Source organism: Lygodium microphyllum, chromosome 1 (assembly GCF_053477565.2).
Source record: "Lygodium microphyllum isolate KBCC chromosome 1, Lygodium_microphyllum_v1.1.10, whole genome shotgun sequence".
NCBI lineage: Eukaryota > Viridiplantae > Streptophyta > Polypodiopsida > Schizaeales > Lygodiaceae > Lygodium > Lygodium microphyllum.
Window position 1 is genome coordinate 72,524,417 of NC_141135.1, and position 22,522 is coordinate 72,546,938.

Consider the following 22,522-nt stretch of genomic DNA (forward strand, 5'->3'; position numbering starts at 1 on the left):
GATTATCAACAAAGAAAGAAACTTGCATCGAGAAGCCACACATGTGTATGTCTGCTTGCATCTAATGTCGTTCAAGTAGGTTATACAAGTGGGACAAAAGAACCAGAACGAGGATTGAAACTGTAAGCTTGTGAGCGAATCTCTAACTACTGACAGATGTACTTAGCAGAGTGACCTTTTGCAGCGCATGGTAGAAAAAACTACTACCTTGCAAATTTAAAATAAACCCAAGGTCACGGGCCTTGAACAAGCACCAGTACCATGCATTTTCTTTTTGACATTGGCACTGAGAAGAAATCGACCCACAATTGGGAAACAGAAAGAACTTTTGAACAGGTTGATGATCCAATGCAATAAATTACATTTTTTGTTGAAAAAGTTGGCACTATTAGAACTGTGATTGGTACTTCTAGGATAGCAGCAACCAATGAACCTTACCAGTCAGCCTAATCAAGCAGTTTACTTCTTTCAGTAGTCTCAAGCACCTTGTTTGTTTAAGATAGTTTCAAGCACTCTGCCTATCCTCAAATGTTAGTATTGATATACATCCCTGTACTTTCCTGTACCATTTTCAAACTCTAAACTCTGTGCTCAAGTTTCCAGCAGTCCGGAAAGAACTGACAAAACTATGAAACAGCCCAATCAAGCACCTTCCCAGCAAGCATTGGAACTACTGTCCCAGATCCAAAGTTGTACTCTTCAGGAACAGTCCATTGTCGTTTGGTTAAGGTGATCTTTGATGTGTTCCTTGGTAATGCATAAAAATCAGGTCCATTGAAGCTTGTAAATGCTTCAAGCTTATCCAAAGCACCTGCCTGCGGGTTTTCAGAGCACAAGTGTTTGTGAAAATTTGTAAGGCCCTCTGCTATCTAGCAAAAATATTTAATTTGCAAGTGCTAGGAAGATGTTTCCTTTTTTGGGATCATTGCTCATTCAAAGTAATTTTTATTAATCACCTGTTCAAATGCCTGTGCGTAGAGAGGCAAGGCTACAGGAGAGTTATATATGCCAGCACAGCCGCATGGGGCCTCCTTTGCATGCCTCTCATGAGGGGCACTGTCTGTACCAAGAAAGAACTGCTTGCTTCCACTTGTCACGGCTTTGAATAACTCCTCTCCTGCATTCAACTGCTAACATTCATATTTCAAAAGTAACTCAAATGAATATTGACAGCAAGACTCTGGGGAGAGTCAAATTACTATGAATTTCCCGCTTTAGGACAGGTAAGCAGTAATTATGAGGTCGTAATCCATCTTGGAACAGTGCATTTCTGTTCATTAACAGATGCTGTGGAGTTACTGTGGCAGCAACTGACCCTGCAAAATATAGCCATTTATCCGTAATCACCTGAAAATTTCAGATAACACTTACATATTTATATGCGTTGTTAGAGAGCTTTTCGTTAGAGATGTCAGACAAATGAGCCAAGTTAATTCTGTAGAACTCCATAACTGACCTAGCGGACTAGATGTTCACACCTAGTGACTGAATGGTCAATGTTGTGGGCACCCAGCCAAGATGCCCAATAATGAAAGACTTCCCCCCCACCAACGATTGTTGTCCTCAGCAAATATCCTTAGGGATAAAGTTAAGAAAAGTGTCTCATAAATGAGTATATCAACTCCTATAACCTTTGCCTACGAGCAGTTCGTACCGCTTGTGATTCTAATATCACTAAGTTGCTAGAGATTTAGCAAGTCCTTCCCCCTCTCACCATGCTTTCCTCATAGCAACACCAACTGAATACTTTCCAAGTGGACCATGCATATCTTGATGCCACTACTCCTCCCTCTATTTTAAAGGCTCTTTCAATGCCAGAGTGGAGACAGGCTATAGAGGATAAGATTGCTTCTATTGATCAGAGTCATTTGAACTGCTGAGGACACACTGAATAATGCCTGAACCTCAAAGCATTATTCTAAAGATACTATACAACTCACACTAGAACCACATTTAAACAAGAAAAATTTTTAATATTTCTTGCTCGATTATTAAAGTAGCTTGAACGTGGTAACAATTTTCTAGCTTTTTCACATCTGACTCACTCAACCAGCTATTTTCAGATGCAAATCCTCACATATGTTTTAAAGATATCCGTGGCAAAATTATGATATTCTAGAAAATTAAATGCCCAAAAAACACATTTACCTTCAGGACAAGACTTCACAAATTGTACAGCTTCACGAGTGGTTATGTGTTCCATCACAACTTTCAGTTGAGGAAGCTTAGTCACAAGTGGTTGTAGTATTCTATTTATAAAGACACTTTCTCGATCAAATATATCCACAGTTTTGTCACTTACTTCCCCATGCACCTATAAGTTGAGATCAGTGAGTTGCAAGCCTACAAATGTATTCAGAACCTCATGCACACAAGACCGTTAAGAAGAAATTGCTTATTTATTATGAACAGGATAGAACTTGAATCGAATGCCAAAGTAAAGAACACACCAAGAGAGGTAGCCCTTGATTTATCATCTCCTCAAGAACTGGTATGCATTTTCCAAATAAGTCTGTCACTCCAGCTTGGGAGTTCGTTGTAGCTCCAGCAGGATACAACTTCACAGCAAATATCGACCCACTTTCTTCTGCACCAACATACGTCATTGCTGATTAAGTTGCAGAAAATTTGACACGTCATATAACAAATGGAGCCCCACATTGATCAAACAATTTTTGATCAAAAGCAAGTTTCTATGTCACAATTTACACGGAGAGTTCACTTAAAAGCAAGGCAATCTCGCAAATTAAAGACACAAGTGACGATTGTACAGAAGAAACTGTCTCAGAGAATCTATTATAAAAGGTGAAGAGAGGCAGGGCAGCAGGGCTCAAAGCACTACTGGAAATTATTCAGAACTTTGGTTGATAACGTTACCATGGTCTAAGAACATTTACCAAGGTTCTGCCTCACTTTGTCATCTGAAACTAATCCATCTTCTGGTGGGAGAATGCATCCACATTACATATATACTACACTGTCAGATTATATCATTTTGACCAACTGCAAGACTCCTGAAAACCCTATTGAAGAAGCCTAAGCTGACCTAGTACTGGCTAGTTGCTTACTGAGCTGCAGAAGCATCTACTATTGATCCTGAGACTGATTGCTAAGATTGGAGACTGGAACTCCATCTGAGGTTTTGCAAAAGCAACTTACATGAGCAAGTACAATGGAACCAACCTTCCTTCCTTCGAAAGGGTGGTATATAACCTGATTAAGCACCAATTACATCAAGCATAAAATTCACAGAAACTGAAGTATACATGTTACCACTTAATCTTGGACATTGGACATCCGATTGGCCCCAAAAGCTGGCATCCCTTGCAGTATTTCTTTAACCTGTATTGAAATTGGAAGAAGCACACTAAAATTGCTCCAATCTCTTTTGCTTCCCAATGCCTCTTGCTGTCATAAGTGACCAACAAGCTTTCTTATCAGTTTGTCCCTTGATTCACCGAAGGATTGGCCTTCAATTGACCCTTGATTGGTCAAATTTAGCCCCAAATCAAATTGGAATGGGTTGACCTCTTGGAAATGCTGAAATTACACAATTTTCAGCAACTATTCCACGTGCTAGGTCTTCACTCTTCAAGCACGGGAGCTAAAGTGGCTAGTAAACCCTGGGTTTACAACAGTGAATCCTTGAATTCCACACATTGAGAGATGGCTAGAGAATGAGAGAAAATGCTAGGGGGAGAGATAATTCAGACTCCCATTGTGGAGAGATGTTTACAAGAACAAAATGCCAATGCATTGAACTCATGCAAGAGGCGATGCAAGTGTGATCATGCTCATGCGAAATGCTATGCAAAGGTGCCACTTGGACAATGCCCTCGAAAGGGAGTTTCTCACTTGCCCAAGCCCCCTTTACAATCATATCATTCTAATGGTGCGAATGAAGATACAAAGTAAAATATACATAATGTCTAAAAAAGAAACTACAGACAACATCCTATCACTACCGAGAGAAGAAAGCCACCCCCTCTCAAACTAGAAGGGAAAGCTAAAGGGAAGCACCCTCTCCTCGTCAAGTTGAAGTAGGGGAGGGTGTACCTAAGCCGATCCTCAATAGCAAATACTAAGACAACTGGCCAATTGACTGGCTTGGTTAATATGTCTGCAAAGTTGTTTGATGAAGACACAAGCTCTAGGCGGATGGCGCCTAGCTACGTTCGAGGTGTAATGATTGGACTACCCGCAAGGGCAATGGCACTCTGGTTGTTGCAATAAGCAATGGTAGGAGAGTCCATGAAAACTAAACTACTACCAGTAAGGTCCTCAAGTAGATAGCCTCCGTGGTACCACCAAAGGGTGCTTTACTTGACACCCCTTCTTGAGCATGTTTTAAGACTGTAAGGATTTGAGCTCAAAATTGAGATCATCGGGTTCGATCTCATGCCACTCGGCTGTCAATGAGATGACTCCAACGCTCAAATACGAGGGGTAAATATTGCAACTGAGAGTGGGCCTCAACAAGCAACCTCTACATTAACTCAACATTGGCTATGGCATTGCGAGCTCTCCATTAATGGATGTGATCAAGGTGAGCTAATCAGGGGTCCACTATAGACTCGATACCAACGACAAAGTCGCAAAATCCCTAAGATTCAAGCACTCGTTACATGAAGTTCAACCAAGTGGTGAGATTCAACCCATTAAAACAAGTCTTATCTGTAAAGACATTATTAGCCATTGCAACACGAGTGATAGTGCTACAAGATGAAGATGTGCAATGGAGGTAGGGTGGATAGGGAGGATAAGCTGGAGAAGTGGAGTATACTTGAAAAGAACTCCCAGAGCGACCACCATGCATATGACAAGTGTGCACAACGGATCCAAATGTGGGCATGGGCTAACTAGGCATTGGCATGGATATAATAACCGCCTGAAGAGCCCAAGGTGAAGGGATAGAGACACATGGAGCAGAGGATGGAAATCCCTACGTAGAAGTGACCCAAGGGATGTGTAACGACAGAATAAGCAACAAATGGATATCCCTATGCCTGAAAGGTCGTGTGGGGAAAGGAAGTTATGAGTGTCCAAGGGTAGTGAGGAGAATAACCATCACAGCCATCCCAAAGTGTAAGGATATAGTGAAATGAGGGTATGTAGAAGGTACAGTGTTAAAGAGTAGTATTCCCCCTAAAGATGCACCAAGAGTGTTGTGAATGGAGGGTAGATAGATTGTGGGATGGAAAAAGAGAAGGAACTAGGAGCAAAGATAAAACATCCAACCCCTAGTATGCTTTGGGCCGAAGTGCAATGTAATCCCAACTTTTCAAATAAAGATGCCAATAGATCAAAAGGTGGAGAAGATAGTGGTGGGATGGAAGGGAGTTGAGAAGTGTGTTTTACTTGCTCAAATGAAACAAATGGTAGAGATATACATGATGAAGGATATTTGCTTCGAGAGTCTCCTCTACTAAAGTTAACATACTGAAAACCATCTGAATCCTGCAAACCAAAAGGAGAAATAAAAGAAGGTTTTGGCTCATACGACTCAAAAGGATTATACGAACCTAACATAAGGCCTAGCTGTGGTGAAGAAGATGGATTGCCAAACATGCCAAATGTCGAGGGATACCAAGATCAGAGAGATCGCCAATCTCACCAATTGGAATAGACGGAGTAGGAGCACTTGTTGGAGGGGTGTAAACCAAACTATACATGATGTGCAAGTACTCTTCATCTATAAGTTGACCAAAACACAAAGAAGAAGATGGCAAAGGTGAAGGTGTGCCTACCTCCTCCTCAAGACTATAGTACCATCCAATGATAGAGAAACCTCATAGGGCATCATAGGATCCCTAGAAGAAGGTGCCTAAGACATTATGACTCAAAATCAAGTTGCGTGTGAGTCTCGCACAAAGACTAGCCTCCACAATCACCGCAGGATACTTTTTAAAAGAGCAACGGCTCTGATACCATGTAAAGATATACTAGGGTTTTCACTCAAGAAATGCAGCATGTATGATCAAGACTCAAACACAAAGACTTAGACAGAGATGAGTAAAACTCAAACTTTAAACACAAAACACAAACGTAAAACTCAAAACTCAAATGCAGAAACAAACACTAAGAGAAGAAACTCTGAAGTAAATGAATGTAAGAGTATACAGAATACCCAAGGGTAGAGCGATGGAATGTTCCCAAAAATGGATCCCAAGTGTTGTGACCACCATTAGGAGTGCAGAAGACAAGAAAAACACCAAACGCTAATCATCAAGGGGTCTGAAGACTGAGGCAAAAGCTATGAATGATGCCTGAGCAATGGGTGACAACAGAAAGCTACAAACGCAGCAATGATACAACCGCCAAGAGAATGGAGATGGTCGCTAGGTGAAGGAAGAGGCCAATGCTAACAGCAAAAGTCGCCTAGAGTTGAGAAAGTGCTGCCATCAACTGTCACCTAGCTAATGGAGTGTCGTGTCCATGCAAGAGGAGACGGGTTTTGGGGGAAACCACTGAAACTCTCTCGAACTGCACACCAAATTTGTATTTTTCATTAATTGAGCATGTTTTGGGATTGTTTAAGGATGCTAATGAGTAGTAAAGCGTATTTTAGCTCAACAAATGGGTCTTGTGGAGAGGGCCTAAGAGCTAAAGAATCTACGAGTGGGTCAAGAGCAGCCGGCTCAAAAGGCATTATCTTCGAGGGAATAACGTGAGGAAAGGGCCCAAAGTCTCATGCAGAAAACTACACAATGTCCATCTCATTAAACACTACATCCCTTCTAACAATCACCTTGCTTGTCCAAGGATCAAACAGATGATATAAGCTTTCTCTTTTGAGAAGTATCCTACAAAAGTAAGCTTGCCTATTTTATCATCAGAGGTGTGCAAGTAGACACGACTCCCAAAGAAAATAAAGTGGAAAACTACAAGTCGAGAGCCAAAAAATGCCTCATACGAAGTTCTCAGAGGGACAACCAAAACAAGGGAAGAGGCCTTGGTCAATGGCAAGATTGATGCGAACATGAACCTAAATCTTGGCCGAGGAGTTGTTCCCAACTTGGACTCTCCCGAATACAGGGGCTCGAGAAATGAAAATGTTCTCGACAGGGGTCATATGATGAGTAGCTCCAGTATCCACAATCCAAGGAGTAGTTAAAGTACTCGGTTGCGATGAATGGGCCTCTACAATCACCTCATTAGGCGGCAACTCGCACACATGGACGAGACTCGCATCCTCAAATGTCTCTACGGAGACAATGTGGGCCTCTACAAACCAATCAAACAAGCCCTTTGGCATTGAAAACATTATCAACTATCATGGCTAACTATTGGCAGAATGGGTCTAGCTTCGCCACTACCCCTACTAAGGGTTGCCACCACCCTATCTCCCCTATTGGGGGTTGCCTGACCAAGGGGCGAGGGTCTGAGCTTTAGTTTTTGGTGTTATGCCTCTTGCCTTTAATCAACACTTGTCATCAAAGTGGCCAACCTTCTAACAATGTTGACAATACAGATTTTTACTGAATACTGATTTTTCTTCAGTACATTCTGTCACCCGAGTATAGTTACCTAGAATGGGAAACAGGAACGAGGACAGGACTCCCCCTTGGAACAAGGGAAATGTCCAAGGTCATGGAACGGAAACAGGGGGGAACGGCACATATCTTAAGTGCCCCAAATATGCCCTGCATGACCCAAATTGCCTCAAATTGTCCCAATAGCTCCCAATGGAACAAATGCCCCAAATTGCTCTCAACGCCCCAAAAATGCCACAAATTCCCAAATGCCCCGAATGTCCCTCTAATTTCCCCAATACCCCTCAATGCTCCAAATTGACCCAAATGTTCCAAAATTGACTCGATTAACCCCATAGCTCCAAGTTGCCCCAATTATCCCAATTTCCCTTGAAATTAGACAATATAAATGAATGATTACCTTGGAATTGAGGATAGGTTGAAATTTGATTGTGATTTGCAAGAGTTGATAATGTATCAAATTTGAACTTTGCATGGATTCCTGATTGGCTTGTGGCTTGTCTTGACACTTTGAATCTTCAACCCCATAGAGAGAGAGAGAGAGAGAGAGAGAGAGAGAGAGAGATTAGTGTGTGCACATTAGGCAATGGAGATGGGTAAACATGTGGTAGAAGGAGTGTGAAACAAGCAAAAAAGAAAAAACAGGGAACAACAAGGGAAATGGCAAGGAAAAACAGAGAACGGTAGGGAACGGCCTTGGGAACGGTAGGGAACATTCCCTGGCTATTTCACCTCCTCAAAGAGTTTGGAACGTGTTAGACTGTTCCTATAGGCCAGAACAACTGTTCCCTATTTCTATGCACCTAGGTTTTAGAGATGAGTGGAAGTTTCCTTAGGTCTTGCTAGCTTAATTTTGATTTTGATTTGAGTCTTGTTTTTTAACTTGATTGGAGTTTTGATTTTGTTTACCCTTCCCTCTCTGCCCGTTCTGAGAAGGGGCTCTTGTTACCCTTTCCTGACTACCTCTTCTGAGAAGAAGCAACAAGAAACTCTCTGTAGAGATCATACTATGAAACTAATTGAATAACCAAGTATAATGCAGTAGTTGACACTCAAATTCACAGAATGTGTGGGATAGTGGATTGTGAGATCACCTGCTACACAAAATACTTTGATCACCTGCTACACAAAATAATCGTACTTTCTTAACGGTTTATTAAGAAATGGTGTGACTTGAACATCCAAAGATTTAGGAGCCCCCATAATAGAAAACTTAACAAGAAGGCACTGATACTCAACCAACTTGACTTTCAAGTCATCTCGGTTTGTGATTTTAAAGTTTGGGAGCTCATGATCTAAGTTGACGTGACGGGTCCTATCTCAAGCAGCATAATGGTCAGTCAAGTGTGCCCAATGCTCAGATGCTGAGTCAAAATGCTGAAGATATGAATGAAATTCAAGTAATAGACCTTGCATCAGCTCAATAATAGAGCGAAGAATTTCCTAGCCTTCCATGAGCAAACAACCTCATACGAAACAAGTGTAAGATCACGTTGGATTCCAACCCCTACACAAGATCCCATAGATTCTATGAGTCAAGGACATGTCTCATCAAGTTTGACCAAGTAGTGAAGCTTGACTTATTAAAACAAGTCTTGCCATTAAAGATATGATTGGTTCATGAAGAGGAAGAACTATGAGGTGTCGAATAAGTGGAATGAGATGGATAACGAGGTGGTGGAGGGGGGGATAAGTAAGAGATGGAAGAGGTGGGTGGGTAGAAATAGACTAAAAATGTCCAATGAGTGTCAATTGATAAAGAGGCACTAAAACAAAAATATTGCCAAAAATAAACTTGTCATCTCCTAGTTGTGAGTCTCAGTTTGAGTCAAACGAGGACTTTAGGAGCTCTGACCTATCTATCACTTGTTTTGACGGAGAAGATAGCTATGATACACCCGATAAAGGATGTCTACTTTAAGAACCCCTCTATTGAAATTTACATATTGAAAATGATCTAGAACCTACACACCAAAAGGAGAAACAAGAGAGGGTTTTGATTCATATATTGCAAAGGGGTTTCACCAACTTGACGTTGGGCTTGGCTAAGATGAAGAAGATGAGTCACCAATCGTCCCAAATGTTGTATGCACTCCATGATCACAGAGGCGACCAGTCTCACCAATCAGTTCGTAGTAGCAAAGCCCATAGGAGGGGTGTAAGCTTAACTATATGTAATATGCAAATACTCTTCAAACTCCTCCTTTATCAAGTGACTGAAATGTGGATCATGAGAAAAAAAAGAAGGTGAGGGAAAATGGAATATCGTCTTCCTCACTGAATCCATAATGCCTCCTCAGGGCCTCCAATGATAGAGAAGCCTTATAAGACATTATGAAAGCCCAAGAAGAAGAAGTCCGAGACATTATAAATCAGTTACGTGTTGTTCATGTAGCCTGCATAAAACCAAGCCTCCACAAGATACTCTTTACAACAGCACCGGCTTTGATACCATAAGAAGATATGCTAGGGTTTACATTGAGAAAACAGAGAAAGTATGACCACAACTGAAACACAAAGACTCAAACAGAAATCCTAAACGCAAAACGCAAAACTCAAAACTCAAAACGCAAAAACAAAGACACAAACAGAGAACGAAGTGAGCTCTGAAGTGAATGGATCAATGTAGACTACAATAAACGAATGTAAGAGTGTATAGAATGCACTCAATGGCAAAGCAATGAGTATCGGAGTGTGACATTCACCAGAAATGGGTCCCAAGTACTAAAACCACCAGTTGGAGTTGTAGGAGATGGGCAAGCAACAAAATGCAACTTGTAGGAGTGTATTGGAGACGAAGGCAGTATTCACGAACAATACAATAGCTGAGTCGATTGAGCAAGCTGAAAATGCAGCTGTCTACCAACGCAGAAAAGACAGCTGTCTACCAAGGCTGTACAGGCAAGACAGCAACCAAGAACAGCTATCAGGTGCTGAAGTAGTCGGAGAAGCTATCCAACGCACAAAAGAGTGACCAGCAAGCTCTCGCCAAACTGCAAGCTACAAAACATAGGCAGGACAACATACTAATGATGACATCCGCAAAATGCAGGTGTATGAGGGCTCCAAACAGCAGGGCAGCTGCTGCAAACAGGTCGCCAGCTATTGGAAGGGGTGGGGCTGCAGTCGCCAAGGGCTGGACAACCTGTCAAGGGTGGCTAATGGAAATCTGCACGTAGACGCGAGAAACATGCACAAAAGGATTAATCTTAATGGTGGGCAACCATGTATTTATAGACATGGAAGGATCCTCCCAAATTAGGCTTTTGCATGTGGGACACATAAACTCTCTAGAACCGGTCCCCATTTAATGAAACTTTTGGTAATTTACTATTTTGGAGCTGTTTCAAATAGCTAATCAATGCGTAATGAACTTTTAGCTCAATAGATGCATATAATGTTGGCCATGGAATACCAATAGCAAGATCAATAGCCACACAAGACATCCTGGCTTGTTACACGTGCCTGAAGCTGTTGCCTCTTCTTAGGCATCAATAATGTACAAAACCACATCTCTTTTCCTTCCTTCCCCAAAACATGTATGAACGCCTTATGAGCTCCCCTCATGCACCCATAAGGACATAGCTTGCATATCCATAGACCTCCTACACCACAAGTGGGGCACTCAGCATTCGCTTTGTCCAACAATGACCAATCTCTAGGTGGGGTTCACCTAAACTAGCCTTGGCAAAGGAGCAGTGGTAGCCATTGATGATTTTAGACCTCAATAACTCATGAGAGAGAAAGGAAGAGAATTAAAATATATTATAAAAATCTCAAATAACCACAATGAGTAGAGGGAATAAATGTCTCTCAAGCTGGCCACTCTCTAAGGAGGATGTCTAGTACAAGCACTCACCAAATAACCCATGTGGTATTATACAATACCCAAAGTACACAAGTACCATAATGGAAGAACTTGTCTAAATTCCAAATGGCTAGAAGGACCTCTCGCCTCCTCTCATATGCTATAACTCACCTGCTAATCTCTCAAATCTACCCTTCATGGTACCAATGATCTCTATCCAAACATAAGTGGGTGTCTTTGAGGTCAAGACATGTTAATGCTCAATAACATTTATATAACTTGTTACCTAGATGTACTAAGTACTAATGTTAGAAATAAGCTACCATCTATGCCTACATCCTGCAATCCATTGGATTTAAGTGAAGTCTAGATTGTGTAATACACAAACTTATCATCTACCAACGTGAAATGAAATATTGATAGTTTACACCTTGAATTCAACAAGTTCGATCGTCTATTGCAATTTTCAAGCATTGTCTTCTACACCTAGCATAGAACTTGAAAACCGTGACTTACTTGCGAGTTGTATTTCCTTGGGGAAAGTGATATCAGTTAAGTACAGCGTCATGAGAGGCACAAAGGAACTATTGTGAGGTAAGGCATTCATTATACGCTCTCGATATGCAACTGCTGCAGCTACTGTGGTTACGGGGGGCTTTAAATTTGGCATAATTATTGCACGTCTGAACACATCTGCACTGGAGACGTTTGACATGCAAAGCTTCCAATTAGCATCAAGATGAGTTTATCAAATGAGTAATCATCCAGTTAGCATGAAGACAAAGAATGTGGATGCAGTAAATGAAAACCTTACAACCTATCAAGTAAAGAACGTGACTATGTTAAATGATAACCTGTGAGGAAGAACTGAAGACATATAGCCCTCATCCCTCAGGTGCAGATGCCAGTCATCCGGTTGTGTGATCGTCAGCTGCACTCTTTCGCCTGATTCTGCCAAGTGCATTTTACAATACCAGCGCTTGGGTTCCTGCAAAATAAAGTTATTGCCTCAACAATCATGGGGTCATCGTTTCATTACTTCTATGCAAAACAAATCCGTCGAGTCCGAGTGATCATGCAACTGAGCTTTGCATCTTTCAAGCAATGCATTAAGTCGCCAAAACAGAAAGAAGTATAATAATGACCACCAGACAAGATCTGTGAAGGTTTCAGAGAGCTTCTTGCCTGCAATCCCGAGCTATGGCAGCTCCTCAGAAATCGCCCCTGTCCACCTGAGAGAATATACATGCCTCCCCGAGTGTGTTGTGGAGCCTGTGACAAGAGAGAGCACAAGTCATCACCATTACGAAAGGCACAACATTACATCTATACGATCTATATCTATACTATTGACCCCAATTTTTTGGGAGCCTAAAAAGATTGAAAATTTGCAATTGAGCTCTAGCCTCTCTCTCGGAGGCAGGCCTCGCTCTCTCTCCCCCATATGCAATTATTTATGACGCCTCTCTTCACCATCTTGCAAACTAAGGTTGGTTACACCACCACTGCCTAACCAATCTGTGCCTAGTTGGTGGGCACACAAAAAGTTGACTTGGATTGTTCATGAGCTTACACATCAGGTGGTGGACACTTTTCATGTTCAATAAGTGTCTGTCTATCTTCCGTTCGCAATCGTTTACACATCGGCCATCACTTATGCACTGGACATTTCTCGAATCACTTGTGAATGAAGGGACGCTATGGATGTTGATCATTATTAACATAATAATTATTATTTGAGAGAGAGAGAGAGAGAGAGAGAGAGAGAGAGAGAGTGTGTGTGTGTGTGTGTGTGTGTGTGTGTGTGTGTGTGTGTGTGTGTCCTTGCATCCTAAAGCTTATACCCTAATCCTCCCCCTCAAGCTAAACCCCGCCCCTACCTTATATATAATTTCAAAGAGGACAATTAATGGGGCCTACCCCTCATGTATACAGTAATGTAATTCTTGAAAAAAAAGCCATTCCCTTGCATTGAAATGATTCCATCCATTTTCCATGGTGAATCTCTTAGGTACACCCCTCTTATTGTTTGTATAATTGTATCATAAGAAAATTTACTTGGCTAACCAAACATCAGCATGGCTTGTAATAGACAAGAATACTATATAAAAAGTAGCATGTGATAAACTACCATATGAATTCCTACTAGTGCAACTCAAAAGTACATATCATCTCTCTTTCTCTCTATCCATGGGAGAGAGAGAGAGAGAGAGAGAGAGAGAGAGAGAGAGAGAGAAGAAGAAGAAGAAGAAGAAGAAGAAGAAGAAGAATAAGAAGAAGAAGGAGAAGGAGAAGGAGAAGGAGAAGGAGAAGGAGGAGTGAGAGGAAGAGAAGGAGAAGGAACACATTATCAAAAGACTTTCATCGTCCATTCGTCTGTCAAAAGATTTGACAAATCTTTATGGGACAATTGAAGAGAGATGTATAAGCAAACTTAAAAACATTTTTTATAAAGTTCCATATTCATCTATTGTTGAAACCATCATTCATTTTTAAGACTTTTGATTACATCTAACATACTAGATATAAAGGAGGCAAAGTGTGTCCATGATAACGAGCTTATGCTCTTCAAATGCTTTCTTTTCCTCTAAGTTTGCTTTTTGGTTGGCTAACATTGATCAAGCAGTGCCAGCCATGTCACTGATAAACTCCTCTATCTTTCTACCCTTCTTATTGCATGCTCCGTGGTTGATCATTTGATCTTTCTTGATCTTCAGAGGCTCATTAGAGCCAATGTCTTCCTGGGTGTGCTTACTTGGATCATTGGATACTAATGTAGTGTTATCTTCTAAAGAAGGCAACCCACCAATAGACGAGGCATGTGCATCGCTAACAACATTGGCACAATTCCACATATATTCATCCATAAGATCATACCATTGACAAGTGATCTTGCGATCATTGCCTAATATTGCATTGTGGGTCTTATCCTTTCTATATGACTTTGATGCCATGAGGCATATTCCATGATGGATTCCCTGAGATCATGGTGGATTCTGTGAGGTTTTGTGGTGGATTCCGTAAAACTATATTTATTTGCCAGAGCTCATACACAAGGTGGATTCCTTGTGCCAGAAGTTGACGGGGACGCATGTCCTTTTCGGGCGTCTGATTAATTTAATGTGCACGTGGGTGATTCCACAGCGGGTGATTTCGCAAAATACATATTTAAATTAATAGATATTTATGACTTTAGAGTGCACTCATTTTAAATTAAGGTTAGGACAGAGTTCCAACCTATTTATTTATTTTGTAGCTGAAGACTCCTAGGTATTCACTTTTGTTGATTTTATTTTATTATTTTCTAACAATTGTGAATGCTTCAGTTGATGTGTAGAGCAAGCAACGGTGGCTAGGGGAAGCACCAGCGCAGGCGATGGCGTGTATTCAAATTACTTAGAAGAAATTATCATTTTTTATGGGCACACGCCTTATCATTAAAGGCGAGGCACTAATATTTATTTAGGTGTGCTTATTTATTGAAGCACTTGATAAATATTTATTATTTTATATGTGCATATGCACTCGGTTTAATATATTTCATTATTAGACATTGTATTTGGGCACAACCCGATTTTGGGGATGCCCAACCGCTTTATTCTTTATTTGGACAAAAGCAAATATAAAACCCAAAGCATGCTAATTGTAAATTGGGCTATTTTTGAGCTTGAAGATTAATAAAATTATAAATGAATGCCTTGTGGAGCACTCACACAAGGCATGGGGGGAGATTGTATCTAATTTGTCTTTTTGCTTCATGTCGTGCAAACTCTCTTCTTGCTTTTATGAAGTTTAAGTAGAGTTCTTTGTTCTTGGGGACCTTCCAACACTCACTACATGCGCATTCAACATCTGATTTGCGCACCAATGGTATTAGAGCAAAGCTGAGATCAAGGGCTTGCAATCGCTTACCATCTCGTGCGAAGGCGAAGCTCTTGGAACGAACGGGCTCTCCAGGCCGCGACAAACAATCAATACCAACATGTTCTTGGCGGTGAAGAACCCCCTGCTGTGCTATTGGATCGCGAACGACCACTCTCAATCGACAGAGGACCACCTCCCAAGCTCCTTTATCAAGATGTTTTTCTCAGAGAAGAAGAGAAGCAAATTTTCATTAGTTTGGAGGTTATAAGCTTAAAAAGAAGCTAAAGCTCCCAAATTTCAGCGTCTGTGGCAGCAGCATGAACTGAACGGCGCCTAATCTGACACGTCGACGTCCTCTTGTCTTGGTTAATTAGTCAAAAATTAATTAAGATTTTATAAAGCTTAAAGCTAAAGCTTTAAGATTCTAATTTTTCAATCTTTTCCATAGTGGGAGTTCATACACAACCAATCCCAAACCCGCTTTGTACCTTCAGCAAGCCTCTGTTTGTACCTGTACCCTGATAGAGACAATTTTCAGCAAGCAAATTGTCATACGCAGTCTACACAGAAGAAGTATTCGTTGGAAGAAGACTGACATCAATTACTGTACTCGCAAAAGAAGCAAGATCGCAAAAAAACCATTTTTAAAAAAAACCAAGCCTTATAAACCCAAACTTGAGCTACACTCATCCCTCTAACAAGATTTCGAGTGTGTGAGGTTGTTTGAGATTTTGTAGGATGCCTGATCAAACTATGAAAGATTTTATGGCTGAAGGTGATTTACCAAAACCAACGATGGAGCAATATTTGAACCTAATCATGATGCAACTTCAAGAGGAACGAAGAGCACGTCAAACTTGGCAAGCTCAACTGGCTACTTTTCAACAATCCACTGTTGATCAAGATGCAGTGCAACCCAAAGATGTTATACAACGTACGTTTGACACAACACTCAAAGCATAGTCTCTCAGGAAAGAAGCCAAGATAAGTAAAATAAATTTCAAATTCTGTACTTTTAATGGGCAACGTGACAGAAAAACTGTTCTCACTTTTATAAGTCAGTTTGATGATTATTTCCATGAAGAGTAGTATACTAAGAAAGATAAACTCAAATGTGTCATTAACCATCTAGTAGACAGAGCATCGTTATGGTGGACTATTGTTCGCAAGAGTATTGATTGTCATACTACTTGGAAGGCTTTTCAAAAGAATTTTTTGTAGAATTTTCTTCCACCCCAATTCCATAAAAAAGCAATCAAACAGTGGGATCTTCTGCAACAAAGAGATCATGAATTCATTCCGCAATACACTGAGCATTTCTAGAGTGCCTTACTGTAACTTCGAATGCTTGAAGATGTTCCTTAAGCGATCCACAAGTGCAAGTATATGTTTGGTTTGCTTGGTCACTTCTATGCCAAAGTGAACATGTTTAAGCCAAAGACATTGGAGGATGTGATTTCTTCGGCCCATGATACTGAAGACAAATTTCGTGGACGAGAAAAGCAACCCCAACAATTTCCAACTAACGGTAACTTTGGTACAAAGCAATTCAATTCTAACTTTTGAAGATTCAATCAAAATCGTTTTGTTCCTTCTTCTTTTCGTAAACCCTGGACATGACCCCCTCCTTTACCATCAAACACAAATTCAAATCCCAAGCCTTCTCTCCAGTCAAATCCCAACATACTCAAACTTCCATCCATTACCAATAATGTTTCCAAAGCAAAGTCTATAGTTTGCTATAAGTGTCAATGACATGGACACTTAGCAGTAAATTGTCAATCCAAGAAGCCAATTGTTCACATCAACTACTTAGGAGCGACCGAAGACAAAGACCATGAAGAAATACCAGATTTCACAGAAGATGATGATGATATCGGTACTACTTCAGATATTTTACCAAGTATGTCAAATCCTCATTCATTAATAATGATGAAATGTATTGTGCATCGTCATGAAAAGATTATTTTACATGATAATGGAAGTATACATGATTTTATTTCTACAAAGTTGGTAAAAGAATTGAACTTACATATTGTTCCAACTCAATATCACATAAAAGCTGCATTCTTAGGCACTAGATACAATGGTACACAAGAAGTTCATGATTTAAAAATTAAAATTGGTGATTATATTGAGCACAAAAATTTCTTGGTTGTGCCTTTGCAAGTTAGTGACTTTATTTTAGGAATGCCTTGGCGTCACAAATACAATCTTGATATAGATTATTCCACTTATTCAATGAAAATTCATTCTAACGGAAAACAAATTACATTACATGGAATGGATACTTTTGATCATTTTCCATTGCTTAGTCACACATAAGCTAAATGTGCATTGAGAAAAGGTAGCAAATTATACTTAGTATGGGTGAATGAAATTGAAGCTAAGGAAAATCAGATGCATCCTAGGCATGCACAATTTCTTTCACAATTTAAAGATTGTTTTGCTGTTGATTTACCCCCTGGTTTACCACCTACACGTCCTAAAGACCATAAAATAGACTTAATCCTAGGTTCTCAACCACCCATGTAAAGCATCTTATAGACATAATCAACTTGAACAGAAAGAAATTCAAGCCCAAGTTGAAGAACTGTTAACCCGAGGACTTATTAGGCCCAATAGTTCTCCTTTTGGTGCACATGTCCTATTAGTGAAGAAGAAAAATAATACCTATAAGATGTGCATTGATTATCATGCCCTAAACAAGATCACTGTCAAGAATAGATATCCAATCCCTAGGGTAGACAACCTCATGGATAAACTATAAGGAGCCACTATTTTTAGCAAGATAGATCTCAAATCTGGATATCATCAAGTACGATTGGATACACTTGACATTTTCAAAACTGTATTTAGAACTCAATTTGGTCATTATGAATTCCTTGTTATGCCTTTTGGTTTAACTAATGCACCAATCATATTCAATTGTATGATGAATCGAATATTTTTGAAGTATCAGCATTGTATAATTGTTTTCTTTGATGACATATTGGTTTTTAGTAAAAATGAGAATGAGCATTATGAATATTTATCTTTGGTTTTCAAATTGTTGAAAGAAAATCAATTATATGCTAACCCTGAAAAGAGTGAATTTTTCCAAACCCACATTGAATACTTAGGACATGTTGTTTCTTCTGATGGTATTCAAGTTGATCCTAAAAAGATAGAAGAAAGTTTGAATTGGTCAATACCTAAAAATGTACATGAGTTATGTTCTTTCTTAGGTCTTGCCAGCTTTTATAGAAAATTTGTGAGAAAAATTTCATTGCTTGCATTACCTTTGACAAAATTGTTAAAGAAAGGTGTTATATAACATTGGTCTGATAATCAACAAAAGTCTCTTGATTTATTGAAACATGCTTTAACACATGTACCTGTTTTGCAATTACCCAATTTTAATTTATCATTCTTTCTAGTAGTCATCACTGATGCTAGTGGACCAGGAATAGGAACTGTCCTTATGTAAGATTCACATCCCATAGCCTATTCTAGTTGCAAACTTAAACCCTCTGAACTAAAGTATTCTACCTATGATAAGGAATTGTTAGTTGCAGTACAAGCTTTACATCAATATGGAAACACTATCTAATGGGATTTGAATTCATGATCAAAACTAACCAACAAAGTATTAAACATCTCCTTAGTCAGCCACAAATCTCTGACCGTCATATTAAATGGGTTACTTTTATTCAAATTTTTCATCCACTTATCCAATATCAACTCCAAAAAGAGAATGTTGTTGCCGTTGCCTTAAGTGAAGACCAAGTATCCATCATATTTCCATCATATCTTTTGATTCCCTCATTCCTATGAAAGATACCTATGACCAAGACCCCAGTTTTCAAGCTGATTGGAATAAATTAGTTGCTAATAACTGGATTCCAATTGATTATTTCTCTGATTCTGATGGATTTATGCTTTATGAGAAAAGATTGTGTGTCATTGTTCCATTTAGATAATTTGTATTGCACAAAATTCATTGTTCCCCATATCAAGGCCATAGAGGTATTATTTCTACTTTACATACATGGGTTGAAGATTTTTAGTGGCCACAAATGTAATCTGATGTTTCTAACTTTGTTTTTGAAAGTTTAATTTGTCAAAGAGTCAAGCAATACCATGGTAAGCAATATGGTTTGTTAATGCCTTTACCAATTCCTGAACGACCATGGGAACATATATCAATGGGTTTTATAATTGGTTTGCCTAACACACAAGCTAATCATTATATGATTTGGACTATAGTAGATCGATTTAGCAAACAAGCATATTTTCTTCCATGTAAGAAAACATTAACTACATCTAAAGCTGCATAATTGTTTTTTTAGATTGTTTTCATTGACCATGGTTTGCCAAAAGTTATTATTTCTCAACGTGATTCTAGATTTTGCAATAAATTTTGGACTACTTTGTTTACTAATTTAGATATCAATATTGATTTCTCATCTACATTTCATCCTAAAACCAATGGGCAAACTAAAGCTACTAACAGTACAATTTTAGATCTTTTGCATGCATACACAATTTCAAAACCACAAACATGGGATACACACTTGCATTTACTTCAATTTGCATACAATAATATACCACATAAAGCTACAAAAAAAACACGTTTTGAAATAATTTATAGACATAGATTGCCTACACCTGTTACATCATTATCAAACAAAGTTAAAGCTGCTAATGATATTGCCAATACGCATGCTACTATTTTTGTTAAAGTTAAAGATATGATTGCAAAAGCCTAGCAATCATATAGTAGACAAGCTAATAAGAAAAAAAAAGCCGTGAGTTTCAAAGTTGATGATTATGTTTGGTTACGCATTGAAAAGAGAAAATTGCAAAGTGTTGAGAAACACCCTGTTGTTAAATTAGCACCTAGATTTTATGGACCTTTCAAAATCATTCACAAAATCAATGACAATGCATTTAAATTAGAACTACCCCAACATTGGAAATTTCAAAATACTTTTCATATCAGTTTACTACGACCTTTTAGAGGCCAATTACATGTACACCCTGTCTATGAAAACCCTCCTTTGTTAGAAGAAGAAACTGAAATCCTTAAATAAAAAACTCTTTTAGATATTGACTTTATGACCACTAGAACTGGCTGTAGATACTCTAGATATTTTGTTAAGTTTAAAAATCATCTTGTTGAAGAGGCCCAATGGATGCATGCACGTGACCTAAGTGCTTACCTCTCACTGCTCGCTCCACATTAAGCTAATAGCAATTAAGGACATCCCACTCCGGGGGTATGATGCCAGGAGGCATATTCCACGGTGGATTCCGTGAGACCACGGTGGATTTTGTGAGGTTTTGCGGTGGATTCCATAAAACTATATTTATTTTCCAGGGCTCATACACAAGGTGGATTCCTTATGCAATAAATTGACGGGAATGCATGTGGTTTTCGGGTGTCAAATCAATTTAATGTGCATGTGGGTGATTCCACAGGGGGTGATTCTACAAAATACATATTTTACGCTAATATTTTATGTACTTAATTTTAATATGGATGTTATCCATGCAATCTAACAAGCAGTTCTTGTACCATTTAATGCAAAAGTTAACATTTTATATAAAATTTTGATAAAAACCTATTTTATGTTGTGATATGAAAATAATAGCCTATTTCTGAGTCGTGAATAACCTAGTTTGGCATGACAACATTGGGAATTTAGTCTTTGCTTACACTCACGTTCGCCACACTCGATGTTTCATTGGCAGTGGCAACTCCAGCAAGCTTGAGCACTCCCGTATCTGTGGCAATACCTATTCTTTGATTGGTTGTGGTGGATCATATGGTCTTTGCACCTTGTTGCTTTGGAGACATCGTCCACATGGAAGACCGTGAGAGAAGATTGCCTAGTTGATGATCGAGAGAGGGGGGGTTGAGTTAACTCTCCCTCTCTAACTCTCTCTCTCTCACAGCCTCTCGAGGTAACTCCCTCTCTCTCTCTCTCTCTCTCTCTCTAACTCCCTCTCGTAGCCTCTTGGGATATCCTTCTTGCTTCCCATTTGAGTAGAGGGCATGCCTTTATATAGGCAGAGGGGAGTGCATGCTACCTCTCCCTTCCCTTGTCTTTCTCCTCTCTTTATGCCAAAACAACTCCTTCACTTAGAGTGGGAGCTTCTTTCTTTTTTTAAAGAAAAATGGGTCGCAAGGCTGTTTACGATAATGACATTGATGATGATGATAAAGATGGTGATAATGACGATGATGACATTGATGATGATGATAATGACGATGACGATGACGATGATGATGATGATAATGATGATGATAATAAGGCCCGCAGCCTATTCGATTGGGGAGGCAGCCCTCTTTTCAGTAGCGTCAAATCCGTTAGACGTCTCTTTTTTAATCTTTTTCTTTAAAAGAAACGTTAGTCTATTAGTTATAATGGTTAGTAAGCCATATAAGTTAACCTTACTAACCTTATAACTAACTTACTAACTAATGTATTGACTAGCCTTATAAAGTAACTAACATTTATGTTTTAAAAATTTTATTAGAGGCACAAGAATATTACACTTTTCTTTTCGTGCTCTCTTTGGTTTAGGAGGTTTCGGTGCATTAGACTATGATGACGTTTGCCGTGGACATTGCTTGTTGGCATTCTTGAAATGTGGCACCATTGGGTCTGAACTAGGTCAACCTCATCACATGTGTCTTGGATTGCATCACAGGAACTTATTGCTTGCGGTTCTTATTGTGGTGGTGCCGAGGGGCCATGTTGAGGACTATGTGGAATTGGACGAATAATTACATTATTGTGTATTGTTATGAGTCCCTCGATACCTAACTTTTTTGGTCATTGGAACAATGTGAATTGAGGAAGGATGAGGATTTATCAAAGGAGGGTGGTTTGGAAACACAATTACAGGAATATCGCTAGCCATACTATGGCTTGGAATGTGGCTTGAAATACCTACACTTTGGCTCGAAAAGTACATAAAGTCATTACTACATATTGCATCTTGGCTCATTTGAGATACGAACTGTTGAAACTCCTCCATGGGAGTGCTCTCTTGAGAATCCATCGAGCTCCACCTTACGCATGAAAATTGATCCATTATTTACAATATGTGAATGGACATACAAGTTTATTGTTCTTTACATAATTGATCCATTATTGTTATTTACGTAACTTTATAAGACAATTCGTATATAAGATCATTCTATGCATAACTTTACAAGACACAAATTCACATTCTATGCATAACTTTATTGTTCTTTATGTGGCTTTATCAAACAATTTGTGTGTGCATAATTATCGAATGCATAACTTTATGAGACAATATCAATATATGCATAATAAGTGCACGCATAACTTTACAGGACAAT

At 39.3% G+C, this 22,522-nt stretch overlaps 1 protein-coding gene across 2 annotated transcripts; it reads right to left on the reverse strand.

The window, feature by feature from the left end:
- Positions 1–314: 314 nt before the first annotated feature.
- Positions 315–12,776, reverse strand: PYR4 (pyrimidin 4). 2 transcript variants are annotated; one of them, XM_087678549.1, is made up of 9 exons: positions 12,656–12,776; positions 12,487–12,573; positions 12,156–12,289; positions 11,818–11,999; positions 2,451–2,587; positions 2,149–2,314; positions 1,200–1,316; positions 957–1,117; positions 315–815 (listed from the first exon to the last, which is right to left on the reverse strand). In XM_087678549.1, the coding sequence occupies exons 1-9, from the start codon at positions 12,743–12,745 to the stop codon at positions 627–629; spliced, it is 1,263 nt and encodes a 420-aa protein (XP_087534675.1). In that variant the 5' UTR covers positions 12,746–12,776; the 3' UTR covers positions 315–626. The 2 variants fall into 2 exon arrangements, with proteins under 2 accessions (XP_087534675.1, XP_087534685.1); XM_087678559.1 differs by lacking the exon at positions 12,656–12,776 and having other exon boundaries at positions 11,818–11,994.
- Between the last annotated feature and the right edge of the window lie 9,746 nt (positions 12,777–22,522).

What these genes read in the sequence shown, in the direction of transcription:
- PYR4 (XM_087678549.1), bottom strand. Translation starts at nt 12,745, where the DNA reads ATGGGGGAGAGAGAGCGAGGCCTGCCTCCGAGAGAGAGGCTAGAGCTC. An exon ending in TCTTCAGTTCTTCCTCACAG is followed by an intron (nt 12,000 to 12,155) that starts GTTATCATTTAA and finishes AAACGTCTCCAG; the next exon opens with TGCAGATGTGTTCAGACGTG. An exon ending in ATCAAGGGCTACCTCTCTTG is followed by an intron (nt 2,315 to 2,450) that starts GTGTGTTCTTTA and finishes CTCAACTTATAG; the next exon opens with GTGCATGGGGAAGTAAGTGA.